Source organism: Triplophysa dalaica, chromosome 20 (assembly GCF_015846415.1).
Source record: "Triplophysa dalaica isolate WHDGS20190420 chromosome 20, ASM1584641v1, whole genome shotgun sequence".
Taxonomy (NCBI): Eukaryota; Metazoa; Chordata; class Actinopteri; order Cypriniformes; family Nemacheilidae; genus Triplophysa; species Triplophysa dalaica.
The window spans coordinates 7,436,326-7,460,869 of NC_079561.1; the positions used below are offsets into that span (position 1 = coordinate 7,436,326).

Below are 24,544 nucleotides of genomic sequence, written 5' to 3' on the forward strand. Positions count from 1 at the left end.
AATGAACCTGCAATGCTTTTTAAGAGGCCTCAACCAGTGACATTAGTCTACAGGTGTACAGTATATATCAATATAGCAAATTAACAGTAAGAGATAGAAAAGAGCTGCTTTGACATTTTATAAGATATATTTTGTTCCACAAGTAAAAGCCAATAAAGTTTGGAGTGATGCTTTCAGAATTTAAAATGTATATGCAGAAATCCCCAGACACTGTCATTCTGTTGTATTAACCAAATTATAATGCCTGCCTTTTGACCCAAAATTTTTGAAAAGTATTTTTAATCTATATTAAATATTAAAATATACAATAATGAATTAGTAGACAGGAAGTGTTTGAAAAAAACGGTTTGCTTATTTATGCATTTCCATTTGGTGCCACTTGTGTACAGAAATCACACACTGCACCAGTTCTCCTTAGGCAACTAAATAATTCAGTGATCGTACAGTTTTGCAGCAACCTGATCTTAAGCTGTCTGTGCATTGTAACGGCATGTTCAGAACAGGATCAACAGTGATTCAGATATATTCTGCTGCACGTGTACTAAAAATGTCTTTGCTCTACCTTTCTCTCCTTTTTTCCCTTCCTTATCTTGTTCTGCCCTCTTGTCCCTCATACCCTCAATTCACATGTAGATGCGGGTGGTGAAAGCGTTCCGTAGCTCCCTTTACAATGGCATTGAGAAACCCGCGTCCAGGAACTCCATCCACGACTTTATGGCGCACCCTGAGTTTCTCATCAACGACTACATTAACAACATACCGCTGATCGACGACACGGACATTGACGACGAATCCGAGTGGTCCAAGCACAACCAACACTTGCATCCGGCCTTCCGAAAGCCCCCTCCTCCTCCGGTTCAGCATCCGCAACGTTCCCACCCGCCCCGCCCCTATCGCCAGTACAGCCTTCCCACCACACCTAACCGCAACAACAACGCCATCGAGAGTGGCATCTACCAGCCCAACCTCCCCACAGGCCCCAATGGGCACAGGACATCTCCCACTCAAGAGCCCTACCCTCTTCTTACTCTGGAGACATCTCTGTGAGGGACTTTCCAGAGAAAAATAACTTTGATTACCTGCGAGTTAGAGTGACGGGGGAGGGCCTGGTGGACGTGTTATACTCACTGAGCAGAAAAAGACAGTGTCCATCACATTGTGTCACTCTCGACACTCCCACCACCACTTAAATACTCCTCATGTATCAACAACAACAGCTCCACAGGTATCTATCCTCTCACTGTGTGGAGAGGAGGCCAGTCTGCTGCGTGTCTGTGGTTCCTTTAGATGGATGGATGGATGGAAGTAGGTGAGGAATCCAGACCTGATGGACTTGATGGTTATTTAGTGCTGGTGACTCCGAATGCAAAGAAATATAAGTTCCCTACAGGTGGACTAGGGGTCCATTCACCTTACTGTCTATCGGTGTTACCTAAAGTCAATATTATTATGATAATGTTTTGACTTCGTACTATTTCCACCGTAATCGTGAGCAGACTATCATTGACACATCACAGTACAACTTTTATTACTGTGTTACTGATGCTTTATGGATTAGCTTTAAAACATTTTATTTACTTATATATTTATTGCCTGATCATGACATCTCTGTTTAGTTTCACTATCTCTCGCTCTCATCTATCGTATCTCTCTCTCTCTTTGTCTGTGTGTGTTGTGTCTGTACTAAAGCTTAAAAAAGCGACAAAAAAGTACTAACAAAGCAAAGATATAAATTTGAAGCTTGAAGCTTAGACTAATTCAATTAGAATGCGTCTGCTAACAACAAAGACAAAACCATTGCAGTACCGGTTTGATTTCTGCAGTCCGATTGTTGTTTTGAGGTCTGATGTTTAAGGCCAGTTTGTAGCTTTGTATTTTTTCATTGCTCATGGGTACTGATATTTTAAACATTTTGTGGAAACGTTCGTGTTTAAAATATGGACTGGGAAATCCCATTTCAACAACACAGGTTGGAGTTGCGAAATTTGGCCGTTTTGTTGGATTTCCATCATAGCAATGGCAATCCAGCCATTGTTATTGCATCTCACCTTGTTCAGATTTGCTACAACAGCAAACTCAAGACTGGAATGGGTTTGCCCAGACTCAACATTTAACGGTGTCTCTTTTCTTTCACATGGAAGCCATTCAAGTGCAAATGACACCAACAAATGCATCAACCCTTTAAACATTTTCAAGAGATTACATATGCGTTGTACAAACATACCTGCAGGCCCTTTAAATTCATTCACACATGCATTGCTTTTTTCCACTTTATGTATAGAATATTTATCAGATTGTGATAGATATCTGTGATGAACTCAAATACCTGCAGACTGTGGTCAGAGGGCATAAACCAGGGTAGGGACATCCATCTTATACTGCCACACCATAGTTGAATGAATATCAAAGATAGGAACAATGGACAATCTTTGAGGGTGTCAATATTTTTGCACAATATCAGGATTTGCTGCACTGGGCAAACGCTAAATCGGTGACACGTTCAGAACCTCGTGTTGATTGACACACTGTCTGACTATTGGTCTCATTTGCAGAACGTGTTGGCACACAACAATAATCCCTACGTGCATGAATCTCCATGACAGTATGTTTGATTCAATTACATTCCATCGACATGCCTCCGATCAGGGGTTACCTCCTTCTACACCCCATGGCCATCTTCTGGACTGGTACAGTTATGATCGTATAATCGATGCATTGCAACGTAATACAATCATTTGGGTAATGTGACCGGCACTTATGCAACAGACTGCCCTGTCCACAGCTGTGAATACGCTTCACGACATGTATATAGGAATCGCAAAAAAAAAAGAGAAAACCTTTATCTGTATAGAATTACTTTTCTAGATTGTCCAGTTTCAAGAAACTGGCATATATTGGAAGCGGACAATGCAAGCATGAGCGTCATTAGATCATGTCATTGCATTGGTCAGTTGTGTCTGTGCAGAGCATGTTTATATCATAGCACTCCTCACGGTCATTGTTTGACTTCACTTTTGTCTGTTGATGCTTATCTGTGGCTCAAGCAGTTGGTGGACATGTGTTTCTCTGCCCAGCTCATCTGTGCTGTCATTACGTGGTATTGTCCATGAAGTTCTCCTCCTGTTACCCAGCCCAGTTTTCCATAAAATATGTGGCGAGGAACTTGGAGGCGCAGCAGTGTTCCATTGCCAATCTGAGTACTTGTTGAATGCCAGTAGACACTCTGCTTAAAATGGGTCGACCCAATTTTGTTGCGTAGAGTTTGGATCTTTAAATGTGTGCTTCTCTGGTACACAGTATGCAAACGTTTGTAAGTCAAATGAATGGGATATTTTATACTACAGCGGGTGAACAATACCTATAATCTACGGCAAGTGTGCAATCGGTGGATGCTTTTCTATCCCATAAGCCCACTGGAGCTGTTGAGCCATCAAACTGGAAAACTGTGAGCCAGACTTTTTGAATGTCATAGCAGAAAGTTGTTTCTCATGGTTAGATTGTTCTTGTTTGACAACACCCGAGTAAACAGTTTTCCTGTTGGTTGTTAATACATCATAAGTTAAATTACAGACTGGTCAAGGACAATGGCAACATGGTGGTTGTAGCATGTCCAGGAATGTATTCATACACCTGTCTACTCTAAATCAATTTGTCTGTCTACCCATTTTAAGCAGGACGATGAAAACTGTCACTAACCTGTGTTATATCTGTATGAGTGTGTCCGGCCTTTTGGTTGGTTCTCAGGCTCAGGCAGTTCCAGTGGAGTCTCTTAAGACGAGAGCGCTGGCAGGTCTAAGAGGCTGAACCCGTTTAAAGGCACAGACACAGTCAACAGGCCAAAGTTGTGGTCACAGAGGACTAAGATAAATCACTTAATCTGCTAAACCATAATGAACATTTCCTTGCCTTATCCTCAGCCAAGCTTAACTACCAAAATAGGCCTCTAGCTATGCTCGTATCTGAATAATTTTAAGACTAAACTATATCTAAGTCGTATACCCCTATCACTCAACTCTCCAGACAGTGATGATATATATTACAGTGGCATATGTATGGTATTCCTCTTTTCCACCACAACAGTAAGCCACTTCATCAAGACTCAAAATCCTGATAGAGTGACAAGAACATATATATATATTTATATATATATATATATATATATATATACAACTGAAAAAATGATCATTCAAAATTCCATTGTCTGCCTTCATTTTGTTCCATTCTGTTGTAGAAAAATCACGCAAGGTAAGGTGAAAAAAATGTAATTTGAAAAAGAGTAAATAATATAATATATTTAATATAAAAGTTATAAATTATTGTACAACTTCACCATCACTGTACATTTTTTGCCAAAATGTGCACACGTGCATCTTTTGTTTATATTGAAGCACATTTTTTGTTTTACTCTTTATTGTCTCTTACTATCCTTTTGCTTTTTTGTAAAGAATTAAAATTGAACAGCTTGTACATTATTATTATTACTATGATTATTATGACTATTATGATTATTATTGTCTTTTTCCAGCAGTGCTCTTTTAACTGATGGAAAAAACAACTGCACATTCTCCTGAACATACACTTACTGCTTTACAATGGATAAAAGAGAAAAAAAGAGAAAAAAAATCAACTATTAAATATATTAATAATTACCTGCCTGTTACTTAAATGAAAAAAGTATATATCTATGATGAAAGAACACTGCTGTATACTGTAGACTAAACTGTATGGAAATCTAAGAATTTAATGGGAAAATAAGTCAACACTTTTTGTCTGTATAAAAAAATCTAATCAAAGTATTCTACAATAATAACTTTGACCAGTGTCAGTGGTTGTGTTTCATTGTGTTCCTGTGATTTCTTTTTCTTTGGCTGATCAAACTACTATCAAACTATGTTATTTTACATTTTAAGTAGATCATCACTGCATGTTTTAGATGGCTAATGCATGACTAAATGTAGAACTTATATAAATACACCCAGAACTCTACCCTGAACTGATGCACCTTTTAACTGAGAGGATCATTCTCATTCTTTCCATACAATTTAACATGTGGACCGCCCTAATATACACTTGACTGTAGTAGCGTACACACCTGTATGAACACTTTCAAAGAAATGTAGGCAAAAACAAATCCTCTCAAATACACAACTAATCACCATCTTGCTGTTCTTAGCTGAGCAAAGGCAGTAAAGGTTTACAAATGTAATGCTTGATTTTCATAGTAGGCCTATGAGGGCAAAATAATGTTTTGATATGAAGGCACACAGGTTTTCTGCCTTTTTCTCCCTTGCTCCTAGTTACAGCCCTTGATCTGAAAGATTCAGTGTGACTGAATGCGTCAAGAGTCACAGTTGATATTCAGAGCAACAACATCTCACTGCCAGAGTGTGATTGATTATATGAAAATTGTGATGAACAACCAAGATCCTATCGTGACTTAAGGTGAGGAAAATACGGTAAGTATCAGTGGGCTACAATAATGAATGAAAACACCAAACCATATATAATATATATCGAGCTCTTCCTGATATGATCTGGTGACTGTACATTATTACTTACATAACTATTTACCAACCAATGCATTACACCCTAAATTCTTTGTTAACAGAGTGGTAGGAGTGACACAAGAAAGACCAGAATGTTTGTTTTGAGATATAAAAGCACAGTCTTTGCTAACGTTTCAGTCAAAGCACTAACTTCTCAGGCAACGTTTATTTATTTCTGCTAAGTGAGCTTCTCGACTGATTGTAAATACTCCTGCTAAATGGTGGAATGGAGGAAGAGAAACAAGCTCTCAATGACTCCGGAAAAGAAGAGGTACGACAGGCTGTGTTTTTTTTTATTATGGAATATCACACCCACTCTTTAATTAACATTTTGAGTATTCTAATGAACGAATGCTTGTAACTGGTCTCTGTAGCAGCAGTTATTCATTTTAATAATGTTATGAAATAATATTTGATTCAGTTATGTGTATGGGATAAAACATTTGCTCAGTTATGTGTTTGAACAGAACAGTTGTGCTCTTTAAATATTGACTGGCAAATCCAGGTTTAGTGATTGCTGGAAAGACAAATAAACATATTTTACCATGAGACAGGAATAATCAAAACTCAAAGACTAACAAGTTCCATTGGTAACACTAAAAACAGCAAAGTAGGGAGTTCACCTTATCTCCTGCTGACATGCCCTGCTGAACCTTCAGAATTAAATCACTAGGGAACAGCCCCATCATCACCAACACCATGGTGCTGTGCTGAATGACAAATACTTACCTAATCCATAGACAATGTCACTGCTTGTACTATTTATAATTATTGCTGGTTTCCATTGTCATGTGTTTTCTGTTTATGTACTACCTTGTCTGTACATAACTATAGGCAGTTTTTATATTTTGGCTACAGGAGCAAAGTTCCTTAAACATAACTTGTAATTCATAAACTCTAAACTCACTTTGGGTAAAAATCGAAATGACTATCTAAGCATTTTATATTCTTTTCTTGGAGACTTAGTCTTGAAGGATATTTTATTTTTTCACTCAAATAACGTTTTTGATAAAACGATTTTTAATGCAGGTCACCTCAGGAAGCTGTCAAGTTGAGATCCCAGGATCATCCAAATATTACAATTCTTTTTATTTCTAATGCACTTTTCACAATTTTGCATTGTTTTACAGTAAATGCATAATAGTACAGATAGTCGAGATAAATTAACAAATGGGAAATTATGGAACGTATTGCTGTAATTTCTGATTTTTTATATTGCATAGTGCTATTCAAATACTACTGACTTTAACCATCTCATTAACAGTGTTGGGTAAGTTACTCTGAAAAAGTAATTAATTACTAGTTACTCATTACATATTCAATATTGTAATTAGATTACTGTCCAAATTACTCTGTCCAAAAAGTATTTAGTTACTCATTACAAATTACTTTCTATAACCTACATCGGCCTTGATTAGTTAAGTGATTCAAGGATAGACATGAAACTATTGAATACATTCAAATAAATAATATTACTAACTGACCAAAGTATTACAAATGTGAGAATTATACATTTTACAAAGTATTTAGTTTAATCACATCAAAAGAAACTGTAATTAAATTACAGAAAGCATATGAGTAATCCCTTACTTTACTTTTTCAAGGGAAAAGTAATTAAATTACTTAGTAACTAGTTACACCCAACACTGCTCATTAACTTCTTTTGAAGGGGTAATAGGAATCGGCTAAAACAAATATTAGCGTTTGTTTTAGATGTAATGCAGTGTGTTCACACGATTTAAGGTTTTAAAACCCTGTATTTTCCACATACCGTGCATGTTAGTATCTCCTATTGGCCCTGTCTCTCTAAAACGCGTAGATTTTTTACAAAGCTCATCGCACTGAAAAGCGAGGTGTGCTATGATTGGCCAGTTAACCAGTGCGTAGTGATTGGTCAAATACTGCAACATTTGACGGAAATGTGGCGCCTCTTACCATATTTGGAACATCAGGTTCCAAAGCAATTGTACTGACAGGGACGCCCACCTTACTTGCGTATATATTTGGGAGGTCCTAGTCAAATCATACAACGAAATGACGTAGATTTGTGGGGGTGTGGTTACACGAGGCGTTTCAGGGCAGGTCTGGGTGAGCATTCGCTTTTGTTCCGACACAATTTTTGCAGTTTTACGTGTCTAATACATGCATAGCCAACTTATAACACAAGAAAGTTGCGTATTGGCGCCACATGACCCCTTTAATTGACACATTTGCCTGCACAATAAATTAGCCATGGCTAACTGTGATTAATTGTGCTCTAAATCTTTAAAAGCACATAATATTAAACATCAACCCTTGTGTTCTGACCCAGAGTTTTCAAAACCTTAAACAAAAGTAATATTTTAGAAATTGTAATATCACGGTTGCTTCATGAACTTTTGTATCTGATATATTGGCCATGGAACATTTTCATTATTGTTTGGAAACATATACCACTTAAAGAACAGTGCTTTATTACTAAATTAAATGCAAATCTCAGGATGCTTTTTCTTTTATGTGTCTTTAATTAAATCCATTAATGCTGAAGCTTGCTACCTTACACATGGAAATTTGCCTCCCAATGATTATGAAAGAAATTCTAAATACTTGACTATTTATTCTCTGTCAGGTTCCTGAAACAGGAAAAGGACCTCGTCCCTTTAACATGAATCATTACGCTACTAAGAAGAGCGCAGCACAGAGCATGTTGGATGTGGCGCTGCTGATGGCGAACTCATCTCAACTAAAGACAGTACTGCATGCAGGGCCGCAGCATCGCTTTTATGTTGCTCTTTTTGTGCTTATCTCCTTTTCCATCTCACTGCAGGTCATTGTTGGCCTCTTATTAATATTCATTGGTTAGTTTACTTTTATTATGTCTGTTTCATTTGAGCAAATTTTGGTCTAATTACGTTGATGTATGTTTCTCTTGTTCCCTTCAGTAAAGTATGACCTGAATGATGTTAAGAAACAGCCAAGGCTAAACAAAATGAATGATGCGGCTACTATTTTTGTGTTCTGTACTGTTCTTATCAACATCTTCATCACAGCGTTGGGATTTGAGTCTGGACAGTAAGCAAATCTTGTTAGTTAATAAATGTAATCTTTTTTCAAAATATAAAATATCATCAATTTTTTGTGAGTTCAGTTAACTGAGGTAATGTTTGGATTAGTATTTTACTTTAAATAAACTTTTAAGTGAGCAGCCACTATTTTTTCTTCTAGAATATGTATGTCTATGTCCGTCATATTGCAACTCTTTATTCTTTAAATCAAATTAATGCCCAGACTGTAATTTTATTGCTAATTTTACATCCCTTCCCAATGATTCAGAAGCAGCGTAGTACCTGGTATTGCTCTCGCTCAGACCAGCTCTTATAACATCTCAGAAGATGTATAACTCACCCAAACTGCACACAAAGGACTGCTCAAATATGACCGGATTGACACACACTGTGCCCATCAGGATAATTAAATATAATCATATTATCAGTGTTGGGTGTAACTGGTTACTAAGTAATTAGTTACTGTAATTTAATTCCTTTTCCCTTGAAAAAGTAAAGTAAGGGATTACTCATATGTTTTCTGTAATTTAATTACAGTTACTTTTGATGTAATTTGTGAAATACTTTGTGAAATATATACGTGTGCAATAGCGTAATTGACATCAAAATTTAAAGTCTTACTTTGAAATCTGTGCTTTAATGTATAATTCTCACATTTGTAATACTTCAGTTAATAATATTATTTATTTGAATTAATTAAATACGCCGTTTCATGTCTATCCTTGAATCACTTAACTAATCAAGGTTGATGTAGGATATAAAAAGTAATTAGTAATGAGTAACTAAATACTTTTTGGACAGAGTAATTTGGACAGTAATCTAATTACACTATTGAATATGTAATGAGTAACTAGTAATTAATTACTTTTTCAGAGTAACTTACCCAACACTGCATATTATAAATATTAATAATTATATGCTTTATGTAAATATACACTGTAAACAATCAAAATGTGTCTTTTCTGCATTACTAGCCATTTCTGGTATTATCTTTGTCTTTGTGAGCATAGCAGAATGTCAGATTTGTATAGGTATCTTGATCAAGGGTATCTGACAGCTTTACAGTTATGAATAAACGTATTAATTGAATTATTAAATGCAAATTGTATGCTTTTGTTATGTTCATCTATTTTGTAAAACCAAGCTGTTTGTTTAGTTGTAAATAGATTCGCGACCGCTGGGAGTCGCTGTTAGTGTAACGCAGAGAATAAAATAAAAAACATTTGTCTGACTGACCAGCTGTGGTTTCGACTCGCTCTCGCGGTACTTTGATGTCATACGCCGGTCGGTCTACGCAGCCGCATGAAGTCGTACACGCCTACTGACTGCACATCATGGCGGGTAATTCAAAAGAGCAGCGACTGTCTCTGCAAGTTTATAACACCCTTCAGGTAGTTTTCCTTACATTTTATTCGTCATACCTTTAAAGAGAAATGAAATCGTTTGCCGATGTTTCGCGGTCGCTTCTGGTTACTGGCTGTTCGGTAGCGTCAGGGCACCACCAACGGCAGCGTTAGCTAACAGTTAGCTTACGTACATATTTGTAAAGCCCTAAAAAAGTAATTGTAAGTTATTAGTAATGCCAATGTGATCATATATGTGTGTTACCAAGTTACAATGACTCTTGCTAGCTATGTATCAAACGTTACAATCAGACTTTATGTATCACTTCTATGATGATCATCTATAAAGTCGGTGACGTTAACTTAACTGACGTTATCTGACGATATAACGTTACAAGAAACCGGACCAAAGATGAGATCGTTCAGATGCGAACTACGTGTTGATGGAGAAAACATGATTTGTTGTCAATCAGAGTCTGGGATGTCCTCTGGTGGATGGGCTTTACCTGAGGGAGGCAGAAAGCATCCAGGAGCTCCTCTGTTCACCATCATTACATCGCACTGATATTCTCAAGTGGATTTACGTGAGGTCTGCTATCTGAGGAATTGATTTGTCTCTACTTAATATGATGATTAAGAGTGACCAAGCACGATGATAATAATGACACATCTATTATAATCAGTTAAGCATTTTATACTAAAAACCTTTCTGTTGGTTCTTTTGTATGTGCAAAGAATCTGTCCTTCCCTACTGGAGAAGCTTTCAGCAATTAGAACAAGTCAGCTTGAAGAATTAGTTCAAGGTAATCTTTTAATTGTCATTATTTTATTATAATAAGAGCAGAATCTTTTTGATTTGGGTCAAAACGTGCAGCTGACACATTCTGCATCTGATTCATAATTGTTGTGTTTTAATCTCAAATGTAGAACTCACTCGGTTTGGGCATGAAATGATGCTATGTAAAGCAAATGACCAGGATTTAATAAAGGTGTGTAGTCAGATAATTTTATCAGGCTCATTTGGCCCAAATGAGTTAAGAAACGTTTAAAAAAGAAATGCCGGTTTTATTTGATCTGTCCTTTTGTGTCTCTTATAGGGCACTGCACCACCCTTACGGCAACTTGTCTTTCTGGAACAGCTTCTAATGATTGTTCAAGCAGACTCCTCTATGTCTTCAGGGTATGTGTGCCACTTTCCTTTTGATCACTTAGTCCTATAAGAACACATGAAATGAATTTGCATGGCCTTCAGAATTAATGTAGTATTAAAATGTTAATGCTTAATGTCTCTGATGGAATAGTGGTAGTTGGTCAGTGGTATTTTTAATACTTGCAAAGCAGACAATTGCTTTAACTGCGTTTTGCAATCAGTTATTGATTCATAAGCTTTGAACAAAGTCAAGTCTTGAAAAATGCATGCTTAACTCTTTGACATGCTTTTCACTTGTTGTTGATGGATATAGTCAGAACTCATCTTCTGGAGATGAAAGTGTGAAGAATGAGGATCTTCTAGGGCTGCTGATGTCACAGGATCAGTCTTCTGACCTGGATCTGGTCCTGAACCCAACCTGCAATCCCTGGTCCGCACACATCCGAGAACATTTGATACGAACACAGTCTGCACCCAACAAGATGAACGGAAACCAGAGCAAAGCCAGCGATTGCATAAACAGGTGTGTATGCATAGTGTAAACTTTTTTGGTTGTGTAAACAAATGTTGAAATCTAGTTGACTTACACTTGTTTACCCATCCAGTTCTATATACTACAATTGCGAGTACAATAACAGTTGTCATGCCATCTGTTGTAACAACTGTAGTGCAACATCCACCCAACTGTTATCTTCTCTTTATTGTTGCCATGTGCTGCCACTTAATGTTATGTACGATATGAAATTAAAACAGTTAGATTGTTATTTATATTACAAATGCAGGATTTTTGTATTCTTTTATTAAAGAGCTGATTCTGAACATTCTCGCCTTGGAAGTCATGGAGAAGAAGATCTTAAGGAGGCCATGGTACTTCTGCAGTCTACCCGGAATACATTAGAAAAGCTCCAGAAGGAGGTAGGACCCTTATACACATTACTCCACGTTGATTTGTCTTTGTTCTGTTACCAATACCATCTGTTAATGTGTTACTTTTTCTACATAATAATGTGCTATGTCTCTTTTGTAGTGTGAGTTCCTCCAGACGCATACATCGGGTTCTGCAGCTGCACTGTCACCCTGTGCACTGAAAGTGGCCATATCTGACATGTCTCAATTCATGACTGCCTTCGGTCACATCTACAACACAGACTTTAAGAGCTACTGTCAGAATGTTCCTCCCGCTCTCTGTTCCAGCACCAATGTGTTCCAGTCTGTACATCAGCTCCTGCACACCTGTAATATGGTAAATCCCCTTTTCTTCATTGGCTTGTGGTTTACTGGTTGCAGTCATATTAACTAATAAGATGTCTTATTTTCCTGTTATTTCAGAAAAATAGATTGAAAACCGATTTAAAGGTGCATGTAAATAATTCAGGTTTTTTTTATTCTGTAGGAGCTTGCGGCACTTAAGCAGCTGTCTGAAACGTCACTGTCACTTACAGAAACAGTAAGAGAGCTGCAGACCGACAGACGGTACTGGTCTCGAGGAGAGAAGCACACACTACGTGAGTTTTATACTGCGCATTTCTGCAAAGCTTTTTCTGAACTTTGAAAAGTAAAGAGCTCAACACTGTTCTATTACCTATGTCTATTCTTAAGTAATAATACAGCTTGCTCTTCAGCTCTTTTAAATAGGATCTAAAAGTGATTGTTTTATACAAATTTGTCTTTTTGTTTTTGGGAGATACTTTCTTACCAGAGCACTAGTGCAAATGTGGCTCAAGATATGAGAAAGTACTTAACGATACTATTTTGTATGAACACTAACTAAAGTCCAGAACTTTAATACAATTTAAAACATAGTAGTATTACTTTTTTTTACTGGTATTATTATTACTATTATAAATAATTATTTATTACTGTCGATTCTTCTTATTTACATAACAATATGTTTTTAGATGTTAACCTTCCAAGTTATTGCTGCTATCAGTTAAATAATAGATCTTATCTTTGGATCTTGCTTTAAAGAACATGTTTTTATGTATTTTAGCCAACCAGTTGGAGGAGCTGAAGAACAAATATGTGGCTTTTCTCTCACTTCACCAATCATAACTCTTGAGAAGTCTGTATGCTGCGTCTCTTACTGTCTCGTCAGTAATGTACTGCTCATATCTTGAATGTGTGATAAAGAAAACATGAATGCTGTTTGCATCTACTTTTTTGTATTTTAATGCTGCTGTTTGCATCAGCTGTTTTGTATTTTAATGTTGCTTTCTGCATCTACTGTTTTGTATTTTAATGTTGCACAAAATTAAAGCAAAGCTGTCATGTGAAACTCTTTACTCATGATGTACATTTTGTCATCTGTTATTGATGTTTATAAGATAATTGTATTAATTATAATTTCTCATGAGGTTTCATGTTGTCTTGAGTTATTGGTGATTTGACTTCCAAATATGCAGCTGTAGTTTATAACAATTATTTATTTCAGTACTTGTATGAAATATGCAGTCAGAAATAAGTGAAACACAGGGTGTTGGCCATTTAGAATTTAAATGTTCAAACTAAAGAAATATCTCCAATACGCCTCTTCACAGTCTGGTGGGAGGGACTTTATCTAAGTATTTAAGTAGAACAGTTATCATAAAGTCCCAGAAGTATTAGCCTACCCGACAAAATGGAGAATCAGACTCTCAATCAGTCATGGGAGGTAAGTAATAACATTTTTATTTGAAAGTTAATCAAATGCGCAATACTTGTAAATGTCATTTTTTCTTTCCTCTTAGTCTCCTGACACAGAAAAAGAACATCGTCCCTTTAACATGAATCATTACGCCATTAAGAAGAGCGCAGCACAGAGCATGTTGGATGTGGCACTGCTGATGGCGAACTCATCTCAACTAAAGACAGTACTGCATGCAGGACCTAATAAATCCTTTTATATTCCTCTCATTTTAATGATCTCATTGTCCATCATACTACAGATCATTGTTGGTGTCCTACTAGTCTTCATTGGTCAGTTAATATTCATACTTTTCATATTAATACTTTTTTTTACAATTATTAACTGATGATTTCTCTGCTGTCAGTGAAGAATGACTTGAACGATGTTGGGAAACAGTCGAGGCTTAACAGCATGAATAATGTGGCCACTGTTATTGTGTTCTTTATTGTGATCGTCAACATTTTCATCACAGCGCTGGGATTTGAGTCAGGAAGGTGAGGTATATTACATTATTGTATTGTCAGAGTTCAAGACAATTTGTAAAGCTTCAGGTCCAGAAGGTCGATATCACATAGTGAAATAATGGGTTGTCTCAGTATGCAGTAAACATTTTTATGAATATAACAACTTAAATCATACAATGAGTATTTTTATTTGGATATCTGTATTTTTTATTAATTTACATTAATGCCCTGTATTGTGATGGCTGATGTTGTATTTATTGTGTTACAGACCAGGCGTAATGACTCATGCTGCAGTCTCTCAGACACAAACTGCTGTCTCCTTCAAACCAAACAGCACATAAGAACTACTACTTTTGACTGACTTCACATACCCTGCCTTTTATTTAATTATTTAACTTATTTAACTGTATAATGTTTAGTCATCAGTACATAACATACTATGTGTCCAGTGTTTTATGGTCATTTGTGGACTTTAATCACTGTTTTAACCTGCTTTATTTTTATTGTAATGAAGTCATTCTCGAATAAAGCAAAATGTAATTTGTTGTTTTGTATTGTTCAGGCAATGAATTACAAATTTCTGAACTTGTCTACACAGACAAAAAAAAGGAAAATTTTGTTTTAAATATTAAAGCTGACTGACTGAAAAGTGTTTGATGCATGATCTTGATTACTACATGTTAAGTAAATTCTGTTGAAAAACGATAACGCTTTCTGTCAAAAGATTTATTCAAGCTGCTTCATACAAAATGTTTCAAACTTGTTCAGGGTACAAATGCATTGAGGCAATGTGCAAGATAAAATGCAGAATACCCTTTGACTGGAGCGAGACTCAATAATATGCATCATAGAATCTAACATTAGGAATTTACAGTAAACAAGGGGGAAGCATAAGAATGCTTAAAAATAATGTTTAAATTTGTATCATTTTTATTTACAAGTTTAATGAAAGCAATATTATAAATGTGGCCAAAGGAGTAGCAATGTTAAGCATGTAATGCTACACAACATAATACTATTTTGAACAAATTTAAATTTAAAACTCAGCTTTAAATTCATGGAAACATACTGAACCTCATCAAAAATAGTTTTAACAAAGAAATTAGTGAATAGAACTGACCTCGTACCACATTATGTTCTAAGAACATGTCGTGTAATATGCATATTGGCAAAAACATGTTATTTTCAGTTTATAATACAATTCAAAGTAGACTGGGAGTAACAAAGCTTCAGAGTAAAATGCCTTTTAAAACTTTTTAATAAAATTGAGAATGTGATTTTTTTTATTTAATCATATTTTACTTAGATGTGCAAAACATTTTTAATAAACTCTGGAATTACAAATTGAACAACCGGTATCAAATATAGCAACATAAAAATTAAAAAATACACAATCTGTTACTAAACAGAACATTTTTGGTTATTTTTAAACTCAATCAATTTCGGTAGATGATGAACACATCTAAAATAAAGCAACAATATTTTACTTAATTTTTTTAAAGGGACCTTCTTCTGCAGGCTCCATGGTCGAGTACACGTAATAAAGAAATACAGCAATGACGAGAAACACCAAGATACGAAGCCAACCCGGAACACCGCCAGATTTGTTTTCTGAACTGGCACTTAGCTGGGTGGTTTTGGAAACTGATGGGCCTGGCCGAGAAGTCTGATAGGTTGTTTGAGTTTGGCTGATACTGGGCCTTGAAAATAAATAGGAATGAGATTTTATTTTCCAATGTTGCTGCAGGATAAATCTGAATACAATGATTATAAAAGATACATCAAATAAAACTCACTTATGGGTGTAATCATCTCTAAAGTTAGTGTATTGAGATGACCTTGAACTGGGCAGAAACATAAATGCAGTTAACCAATGAAATCAGTAGGTGGATTCTTAATAATTTAATGGTCAAGTTAAAATGGAACAAAAACTATTTTGGTTAGACTTATCTAAAATAATTACTGTATACATTAACGCATAAAGGACACCAAGACTTGCTGTCACACTATTTACTCTACTGAATATTTCTCCGGAGCAATAGTTCCTTGAAGGATGGAATTGACTATTCTCTATCCTGTAGAATAGTGCTAATTTAAAACTAGGTGACAGAAACCAATACACACAACCACTGTTAAAGACAACATGTTTGTATAACTGGAAAAAAAACTGTTCTGACAACTTTCCTGTGAGACAATTCCCTACGCAATACGGGTATAAAAAGGAGATGAAAAATAAATCTCACTTTTGAGCAAAAGTTGAATCCGCAACTTTTGACCTTCTTATGCTGGAAAGAGATAAAACAAGAATATATTTACTACAGATATGCAACATTTGCATGATATAATTTGAGACAGCTGCAAGACATGTTATTGATATAAATAATAATTGTTATGTGTTTTAAGGATATTAAACAAAAAATAAAACAAGGTACTTACACATCCCCAGATCCATCATGCAAAGTAGATTGCTGCTGCTTTTCAAAACATGAAAAATGTCGCATTTATAAAATGCACAGAGCTAACGCACATCAACAATTCAGTTCATTCTTAAGGATACTTACAGGCTGAAAAGTAACATATTCCACTTCTTCCTCTATAAAAAAAGAAATTAAAGATTGTCAGTGTAACAATACACTCAAAACACAGATGATGACAAAGCCTGTTTTATCATTCTTAAGCCTTACGTTCTTCTCTGTAGAATGTCTTGTCAGATGGGGATGGCTTAGTGTTTTTGGTCATGGCTTCTTTCAGTTTCTTCTCATAGAGTTTCCGTGTGGAATCTGCAAAACACCAACATGTGATATACTGCCAAATCACACCTGGCGACTTTTCCCAATGATAAAATGAATCTGGTGCTGGATTACATACCTACTATGGGTCCATGTTTGATGCCATATTCATCAAGCAGCAGACCGATATCTTTATCAGACTTATCACTTAGAGAGGCCATGGCTGAAATAATCAAAGTATGATGTTTATCATGTTTAAGGTATAAATTTTAATTATTATAGACAAATATTTTTTATTTGATTTCATTTATATTTATTCAAAATATTTCTTATTTACAAAGCAAGTTATTTTAACAAAACAATTTGAAGGTAACTAATAACTCAGTATGGGCCTAATATACAGTTCAGGACAAGTCAAATCTTTTTATCTATTAAGTAATATTAGCTTTGACAAAAACAATAAAAACGTAGTGATAAAACAAAACGCACTAGATAAAAATACACACAAATTAATCGCAGTTTTAGAAAGCTAAAACATCTGGATCTTTCACACATTTGCAAAGTACAACACAACAGCTGTAAACTCGCCAGTCGCAGGTATCTTAACTTGTTAATGTGACCAAAATTCAGATTTCTTACGTAAAGGCCTAACGGAAGTACAATATGTTGTCAAATATAACCCCTTAAAGTAAAACATATTAAGAGAAAACAACTTTAATGGCTGCAGCGGAGTTTTTCAGTCGACCAAAACGTCAAGGGAGGCGTATTTCTGAAGCTAGCATTCGTCGCCACTTTAAGAACGCGTTTAGCAAGATTTAAGATAGAAAAGGAAACAACAGCTCTACGTTAGCAATAGTTTGGTGTGTGCTAACTCCTACACATAGCCAAACTTATGTAGATTAAATAACAATATTTCATAACTAATTTACCTCAAACGCTTCCAGGGACTGATTCAGGAGGAAAGGCGCTATCGTGCGCTGGGGCGTGTCGCGCTCATGAGGAGGAGTCATCACTTCCTGACGCCTATTCCTAACCAGGGGTGTATTCCAGAAAGCTGGTTATGTGACGTACCCAGGTGAATCTAAGGGTTAGTTAGCTGATAACCGCAACTTTTGGTTCCAAAAAATGCGACAACTTTCAGGGTATGTAATAAACCATAGCAACTCACTCTCTGAAGATAACCTGCTCCAGAGTAGGTTATGTTCCAGGGATAGTTCATTTTAAGGAAATGTTGCTAAGCTATAGGGGTTGTCTGCGCATGTGTGCGCTTTTGATGAGCGTCAAGCGGGCGTGGAAGCATAGATTACGTATAATATATTATCATTTTTCACCAATATTACAATAACTTTCCAATCTCTTAGCATTCACAACTATTTTTTGTATTCATTTATTATTTAACCTTTTAAAATGAAATAATCTTTACATAAAATAATGTAAGATGTTATTGTTAAACTTTATGTATTTATATTAAATACTGTATATGGGTCAATGACGTGACATGTATTTTTTGTGTCCAAATTCATTATTTTCCTAAAAAGAATTTGAATAAATACATGTCATATATCAAATGGATCTACAATATGTCCTTTATAAGAAACCCTTTTCATTTTATTGAAATTCAATAGATTTTTTGAGTTTTGGTGTTTGAAAGACCAAAAATGTCAGGTGGTGCGACCGTCCGAACATACAAACAGAGAACAAAACTGAGAAATAAATGTTAATTTTCTCTATAAAATTCTTAATAAAATATTTTGGCATGATTTTATGTTAAATTTCTTATATATGAGGGGAAAAATACTCAGTGCTAAATACATTAAATGTATATTATTTTAAATTAATATATGGTCTACTCTAATACCTGACATTTTCTGGGTGGTAAAATCAGAAATCTTGTTTAATAATGAATTAATGCTCCCTAAAATGCTGTAAAACCAATATAAATCAACACAATACATTTTTTGGACATAAAAATACATTTTCAAACTGCTTTGCTTAAAATATTTTTTTTTTCTTCTTGAAAATCTTATTTGTCATTGACCCATATACTTTGAATAAGGTTTATTAAAACATCTCCAAATATCACTGGATAAATATACACACCTTACAATTTCCAACAGTTAAAGGATGTTAATAGTGAAGTATTTTAACTCCCGAGCTATTGCATATCATCACTCATATTGTCCACTTATTATGCAATATTTGATGCATTGGATCAACGATTTTTGTGGCCTAATGGTTAGAGAGCCAGATGTAAAACTCAAAGGTTGCAAGTTCGATACCCAGGTTGGCTGGTTTCTGAGGCTTTATTAGGTGACCCCCAATGGGATAACCATGGCATACTGTTCACATATTTAAATGATAATTTAATAACCATTTACATAAAAAATACAGGTTCTTCATACTGACTGTATTCCTTAAAAATGTCTTTCTGATCTTCAGCCTCCTTCTAGAGTTTAGTATTGAAGGGCCTTTCTCCAAATAACAATTGACCTTTCAGGATAGGCCGTTTCCACCTCTTTTAACATTTGGAAAGCCATGGCCTTTAAGCAAACAACAATTTTTTTTACATGTATTTGAAAGGGATATATAAAGGCTACATGATTATCATATATGACTGGGCCTTACTCTACCTCTGTCACAGCAGACATTCATCCTCTGCTGCAAATTAATTATCATTCATAGTGTAGTGTAATTATGACCAATGTAGTAGTTTCTAGAATTAAAAGTGTCTCCATTAATATGACAACATCAGCAACAAAAATGTAAAGCTGAAACAATGCAAAGTCCTTTTTTTTCAAGGAACATACAGAGAAGGAACAAAAAAGAGGTTTAATACTGCCTTCAAAATGACCAATGTGATCAAATAAACATACATGCCACAATTTTGGTGAAAAACCATGGTAAACATGTTAAAATTACAGTTACAAACATCTCAACGAATCTACACTTTATGTAACAAAGATAGCCATGATGAGTAAATATTATAGTATAAAAATAGAGCATATACTTCAAATATCTATATATTTAAATAATGAATTATTTATAGCATTTATAGTTTTCTAAGTGAGAGATTAATTTTATAGCTTTTATCTGCACTGTTATTTTCAAAAGATTTTCAACATTACAAAATCATAGAAATTATGTTATTCTAGTTGTATATTTAACTATGTTCTTTGATTTAATCATTTTTTATCATATAATTTGTATACATTTGTACATTCTGTGCTAAGGGGCGGGGTTTAAAGTCACAGCTGTCATTTTGCCAAGGTGTGCTCTCACGTATTGCAACTGTTTTGCATGGCAGAACACCTTTGCAGAAACTTTTTGTCGGTATTTGCAGTTCAGAATCAGCATTGCAAATATAGTGTGTTTATACATTTTATTAACATTTCCTAACAATTTAATATAAATGACTTTTAGTCTGGGTTTGTAAAAGGTCTACTTTTGGTGGTGAAACTGAAACGCTTGAGTTTACATGTAATACACTTGCTTACCGAAGGGGGGCGAGAAAGTGTGCCACCACATTTGTTCTGGGCTTCTGGAGTTGGCAACATGTTTCGGTTGTATCATCCACTTTCTGCCATTAGTTTCACCTTCTCCTGTAGAATAAGCACTTTAACGTGTTACCCACCTTTATTTGACAAGTGAATGTAAAAGTCCGGGCGTTTACCTTCCTGCACTCTGCTATTTTGACTGAAGATTTGTGTGTAAATGAAAGACAAGTGTCAATTCAAAGATATTATCAGAAATCATTACTACTAATATAATAAAATGTGTTTTTATTAATGAATGACCCCATGTCATCAACATCGGTTGCATTGAGGGGCGTGTCTACCCAGAATCTTTTCATTGCAGTTAGCAGGTTTTTGTCTTTCATTGTGCACGACATGACGTCCGTTTTACAGCTGCAATCCGCAAGTAAGATTTTTACCTTAGCGATTTAAAGTTGAACCGTAAGATTTCGCGGTAAATATCAGTTTAACATCTAACTTCAACCCAGCTGAAGAGAAGTACATAGTTTTTAAATGAGGTTTAAATTCTTATGTAAAAACTTTTCAAACACAATTTTGAAAGATTCTTAACTTGAAATATTCACAAAAGAAACCAGATTTGGAATTATTTGGATAGTTTCACCATCACATAAGAACAGTGCAACCTTTGCAATATTCTTTTAATTTGCTTTGCCTGTTATATTATGTAAATGCCAGTGAATTACTCGAAGTTTAATATTACCGACATTTAAAAAAAATGTTAACAAAAAGGCAAGTTACACAGCAGTTTTCCCGAGAATCAAAACATGCAGTTAAACTTAAATGTAATGGCTCGCTTGAGTTTCTTAACAAAGGTTGCATGTCATTTAACGCTCCTTTAACACATGTACTGCAACAGTACGTTTCCTCTCAAGTTTAGTAGTGTTGCATTATACTCTTGGATCAAGGTCGCGTATTGCTTCGTATTCAGCAATGTCGAAAATAAAACAAGTTAAGACGATGAAATTGACAGAAAAAAAATAGTTAGGACATCTTTATTGTTTTATCAAAATACTTGAACAGTCACAACTTTTTTTTAGACAATTAAATTTTGTAAAGTTCTGGAATACTGATTACACGTTGACAACGGAGCACAAAGAACTAGAGAATTGACACGTGAGAGCAAATAAGTGAAGTTTTGCAACAAACAAAAAAAGTCAAGCTTCCAAGTGAATATTTTTTTTATGACCGACAAGGCGTAAGAAATCATGCGTCAATAACATTCCCTTCAATACACCTCCAACCAAATGGCACAGTATACGCCTTTATTCTGTCATGCAATCTCCCTTTGGTGTTTAGAAAACAGTCTAAAGCCCTCTATCAAAATGGCCTCCCAATTTTGACATTCAGAAAACGTCAGCATGGTCAAATTTTATGTAAAGGAAGTTTAAAACACAAAGAGAGAAGGTAAAACCCACAGTGCTTCGGCACCAGTGTTACATTGTGATGAGTACAAAGGTCACATAGCGATAAGCATCACTTCACCCAATTGAAGAGTCAAAGAAACAAATCCGTGCCGATCAAGCAAATGAATCACAGCCACTTTTCCTGCTTCTAGCAACAGCTTTTCTGTACAGCTATAGCTGAAACAGCAGTCTCCTAAACCAGGCAATAACATTGTAGCAGCTACACTGTGTTAGAGACAAGTAACTGGTGTAAACCTACACAGGGAGCAAAAGCCACTAGGATCCTTGAATAAAAAAAACAATGCAGCAACAGGATCCAAGTATGACTGGTATACAGTGAAAAGGTGCTTTTTAACCATCTCTAGCTTGGAAGCTGAATAGTGGTGTAGGAAGATACTGGATGAGATCATACAGAAGAGAATGACAGTGAGTTTTCAGTGTTTATGAATTTATGTTTAAGACACGGGCAGAGGCCTACAATGGTGTTGGAGGGCTGTTAGACAGTGATGTGGTATGGGCTGCCAGGGATGTGCTCATCTCCCCATTTGACCACCAGGATGTATTCTCCTTTCTCCTTCAGCTGGTAGGACACATTATAGAGACGGTTACCCAAGTGTTTCACCAAGATCTCCTCGCAGGGTACTTTGGGTCCATCCACTCCAACCAGGAGCATGTTTCTCCCTGTGGGGATTGATGTTAATTTATAGTTACATATTTAGCTAGTTCAGCCACGTTCAATACTTAATTCAAGATTAATGCAACACCGTGTGTTTCTGTCCCATACCTGCTTTACTACAGTCCACGCTGAAAGTGTTCTTCTGTCCTATAAAGCCCTTGTTGATCCCCAGGCCTTTAGCGACTACTCGGCTAGCATCTGAGCTTGCCCATCCTGGTGCCGCTTGCTGGCTGCTGGTTACACTGCGGGTAACCGGGTCAACCAGCACTGATGATGTCTCGTGCATGCTGTGGCTATTGACCAATCGAGACCCTGAAAAGACAAGTTTCAACGTTTAAAACTAATGAGGGACATAAGGCATCGTGGTGGATGGCAAGATTTTAACATGATCATAACTAGTCCAAAAATCTGGATGCGAAATGTGCGATGATTTTGGTAAAAAAGATTTTGGTAACAAACAATAATCACAATAAGTGGAAATAATCAGCAAAACAGCATGCATTTTAGAGACACATTGCATTGAGTGTTGTCATGACGTACTACAACTGTACTCAATTCACCCATTCCTATGGGGCGGTTTCCTGAACGGGGATCAAATCTAGTTCCAAACTAAAATCCATGTTTGAGTAGTCATAACTGAATACCGCTTGCAAGGACAACTGAGACAAAACAGTGGCACGGATTTATTTTAAAAGTGTGCATGTCACACGACTTTAAAGTCATAATTTAACTTAATTTTAACCTAATCCTTGTCCAAGAAACCAACCCCAATATCAATAAAACTTCAAAGATTTTTTTTACCTGTAATTTTAGCTTTGAAGGGACTTCCAACAATATGGTATGGTCCACCATATTTGATAGAAATTAGGTAGTTTCCAGGTGCCATTGGTGTATAGGTGACCTTGTATCCCTCTGGGCATTCCTGACAGTCCATCTTCACCTTGGAAGGCCCATCAATTGTCACTGCTAACGCACCTGGACCAGCTGAACTTGTGTTCACAGTGAATTCACAGGGAGATCCTGGAAAATACATCATTTTATAGAGTCATTTTACTAAAAGCCCCCGACCAATAGTTATCTTCTAATGAATACAGCAACACAAATAAAAGAATACCAGTAGTGCCTCCTTCCAAGCCAGTTCCATATGCAGAAACCATTCCTGGGTCTCCAGCCTGACCCGTCTCACCTACACGGATCTTGAAGGGACTTCCAGGGATGTGAGAACCGTTGAATTTCACATCTATTAGATAGAGGCCATTCTCTCTGGGAATGAACCTCACAGCATACTTATCTGTTATAAGAGAATGTGGGGGGTAAAGGTTTCACATCTAGCTCAAAAGAAAAACTGCTCAAATCTACCTTGGCCAAAAGGTTACCACTAAACTTGCACCTGCAAGGCTTAAGTTGGTGCAAATGTAAAACTAATAAACCGTTTCTAATAACAGTGCAAGCTGCCCCATGGTTACCTTCATCGATCTCCGTGACACAGCACTCTTCAAGGGCTCCGGACGGGCTGTGAACTTTGGCATCGATGACTCCCTTAGCCCCATTCAGGCTCACGGCAAAAGATGCTGGCTGGTTGACCTTTAACCCAGACTCCTGCATTCACATGAGACTTCCACACTCAACTTCAAGATCAAAAACTTTTTTTCCACAGGTGAAGATCTTGTCCTCTTAATCCAGTGTAAATCTATAATGGCTGTACATTTCTTACCTTCAGGCTAACAGGGTTAAAGAGAGAGGCCAAGAGACACCAAGAAACCCCCCAACCCAGCAATATACAGATACAGAAAGGTTCATAGTCAAGGTGCACAGACAAACAAGCCTCTTTTGTCCTCTTTAACCCTTTAGCCTATCGCCTTCAGTTCAATGAAGAACTGTTGGGAGCCTTTAGGACAAGGTACGAGAAATACAAACAGTCCTTTAGTATCCCACAAACCCCAGTATGGCCCTTAAACACAGCAGCAACAGTTAAATATGGCTCTATTTGT

At 36.1% G+C, this 24,544-nt stretch overlaps 6 protein-coding genes across 11 annotated transcripts in view; 4 read left to right on the forward strand and 2 right to left on the reverse strand.

Annotated features, from left to right (window-relative positions):
* Positions 1–4,825, forward strand: part of atp2b3b (ATPase plasma membrane Ca2+ transporting 3b) — a 51,347-nt gene extending 46,522 nt beyond the window's left edge. For 2 of the 4 annotated variants that reach the window (XM_056732697.1, XM_056732698.1), the window contains one exon: positions 634–4,825. In XM_056732697.1, the coding sequence (XP_056588675.1) occupies positions 634–1,047 (414 nt within the window). In that variant the 3' untranslated portion in view covers positions 1,048–4,825. The remainder of the gene's footprint in view (positions 1–633) is intronic. The other 2 variants (XM_056732699.1, XM_056732700.1) reach the window with 1 other exon arrangement.
* An 874-nt stretch (positions 4,826–5,699) lies between these two features.
* LOC130409606 (ninjurin-2-like) lies at positions 5,700–9,463 on the forward strand. Its single transcript, XM_056733645.1, has 4 exons — positions 5,700–5,817; positions 8,155–8,383; positions 8,468–8,597; positions 8,859–9,463. The coding sequence occupies exons 1-4, from the start codon at positions 5,773–5,775 to the stop codon at positions 8,923–8,925; spliced, it is 471 nt and encodes a 156-aa protein (XP_056589623.1). The 5' UTR covers positions 5,700–5,772; the 3' UTR covers positions 8,926–9,463.
* A 406-nt stretch (positions 9,464–9,869) lies between these two features.
* On the forward strand, positions 9,870–13,438 carry haus7 (HAUS augmin-like complex, subunit 7). Its single transcript, XM_056733400.1, has 10 exons — positions 9,870–9,981; positions 10,407–10,522; positions 10,669–10,736; positions 10,861–10,922; positions 11,031–11,113; positions 11,397–11,606; positions 11,890–11,998; positions 12,111–12,326; positions 12,477–12,588; positions 13,074–13,438. The coding sequence occupies exons 1-10, from the start codon at positions 9,925–9,927 to the stop codon at positions 13,133–13,135; spliced, it is 1,095 nt and encodes a 364-aa protein (XP_056589378.1). The 5' UTR covers positions 9,870–9,924; the 3' UTR covers positions 13,136–13,438.
* Positions 13,439–13,551: 113 nt separating this feature from the next.
* LOC130409427 (ninjurin-1-like) lies at positions 13,552–14,762 on the forward strand. 2 transcript variants are annotated; one of them, XM_056733402.1, is made up of 5 exons: positions 13,552–13,733; positions 13,810–14,038; positions 14,113–14,242; positions 14,481–14,500; positions 14,544–14,762. In XM_056733402.1, exons 1-5 carry the CDS (start codon positions 13,701–13,703, stop codon positions 14,567–14,569), a joined length of 438 nt encoding a protein of 145 aa, XP_056589380.1. In that variant the 5' UTR covers positions 13,552–13,700; the 3' UTR covers positions 14,570–14,762. The 2 variants fall into 2 exon arrangements, with proteins under 2 accessions (XP_056589380.1, XP_056589379.1); XM_056733401.1 differs by having other exon boundaries at positions 14,481–14,762.
* Positions 14,763–15,452: 690 nt separating this feature from the next.
* On the reverse strand, positions 15,453–18,098 carry emd (emerin). 2 transcript variants are annotated; one of them, XM_056733317.1, is made up of 8 exons: positions 17,871–18,098; positions 17,081–17,164; positions 16,897–16,992; positions 16,774–16,805; positions 16,649–16,683; positions 16,456–16,497; positions 16,009–16,056; positions 15,453–15,912 (listed from the first exon to the last, which is right to left on the reverse strand). In XM_056733317.1, exons 2-8 carry the CDS (start codon positions 17,160–17,162, stop codon positions 15,696–15,698), a joined length of 552 nt encoding a protein of 183 aa, XP_056589295.1. In that variant the 5' UTR covers positions 17,163–17,164; positions 17,871–18,098; the 3' UTR covers positions 15,453–15,695. The 2 variants fall into 2 exon arrangements, with proteins under 2 accessions (XP_056589295.1, XP_056589294.1); XM_056733316.1 differs by having other exon boundaries at positions 16,649–16,686; positions 17,871–18,094.
* A 3,352-nt stretch (positions 18,099–21,450) lies between these two features.
* The window catches only part of flna (filamin A, alpha (actin binding protein 280)), a 33,450-nt gene continuing 30,356 nt past the window's right edge, over positions 21,451–24,544 (reverse strand). Inside the window, exons 43-47 of the mRNA XM_056732561.1 lie at positions 24,020–24,152; positions 23,668–23,844; positions 23,355–23,573; positions 22,662–22,865; positions 21,451–22,558 (exon numbers count right to left, since the gene is read on the reverse strand). Coding sequence (XP_056588539.1) covers positions 22,374–22,558; positions 22,662–22,865; positions 23,355–23,573; positions 23,668–23,844; positions 24,020–24,152 — 918 coding nt within the window. The 3' untranslated portion in view covers positions 21,451–22,373. The remainder of the gene's footprint in view (positions 22,559–22,661; positions 22,866–23,354; positions 23,574–23,667; positions 23,845–24,019; positions 24,153–24,544) is intronic.

Bases quoted from the DNA above. Each gene is read 5' to 3' on its own strand.
- LOC130409427 (XM_056733401.1), top strand. From the start codon at position 13,701: ATGGAGAATCAGACTCTCAATCAGTCATGGGAG. The intron at 13,734-13,809 runs GTAAGTAATAAC...CTTTCCTCTTAG, and splicing joins CTCTCAATCAGTCATGGGAG to TCTCCTGACACAGAAAAAGA. The intron at 14,039-14,112 runs GTCAGTTAATAT...CTCTGCTGTCAG, and splicing joins TGTCCTACTAGTCTTCATTG to TGAAGAATGACTTGAACGAT.
- haus7 (XM_056733400.1), top strand. From the start codon at position 9,925: ATGGCGGGTAATTCAAAAGAGCAGCGACTGTCTCTGCAAGTTTATAAC. The intron at 10,923-11,030 runs GTGTGTAGTCAG...TGTCTCTTATAG, and splicing joins ATGACCAGGATTTAATAAAG to GGCACTGCACCACCCTTACG. The intron at 11,999-12,110 runs GTAGGACCCTTA...TCTCTTTTGTAG, and splicing joins TAGAAAAGCTCCAGAAGGAG to TGTGAGTTCCTCCAGACGCA.
- emd (XM_056733316.1), bottom strand. From the start codon at position 17,162: ATGGCCTCTCTAAGTGATAAGTCTGATAAAGATATCGGTCTGCTGCTT. The intron at 16,993-17,080 runs GTATGTAATCCA...GGTGTTTTGCAG, and splicing joins CAAACATGGACCCATAGTAG to ATTCCACACGGAAACTCTAT. The intron at 16,057-16,455 runs GTGAGATTTATT...GTTTCTGCCCAG, and splicing joins GATTCAACTTTTGCTCAAAA to TTCAAGGTCATCTCAATACA.
- LOC130409606 (XM_056733645.1), top strand. From the start codon at position 5,773: ATGGAGGAAGAGAAACAAGCTCTCAATGACTCCGGAAAAGAAGAG. The intron at 5,818-8,154 runs GTACGACAGGCT...ATTCTCTGTCAG, and splicing joins ATGACTCCGGAAAAGAAGAG to GTTCCTGAAACAGGAAAAGG. The intron at 8,598-8,858 runs GTAAGCAAATCT...CCAATGATTCAG, and splicing joins TTGGGATTTGAGTCTGGACA to AAGCAGCGTAGTACCTGGTA.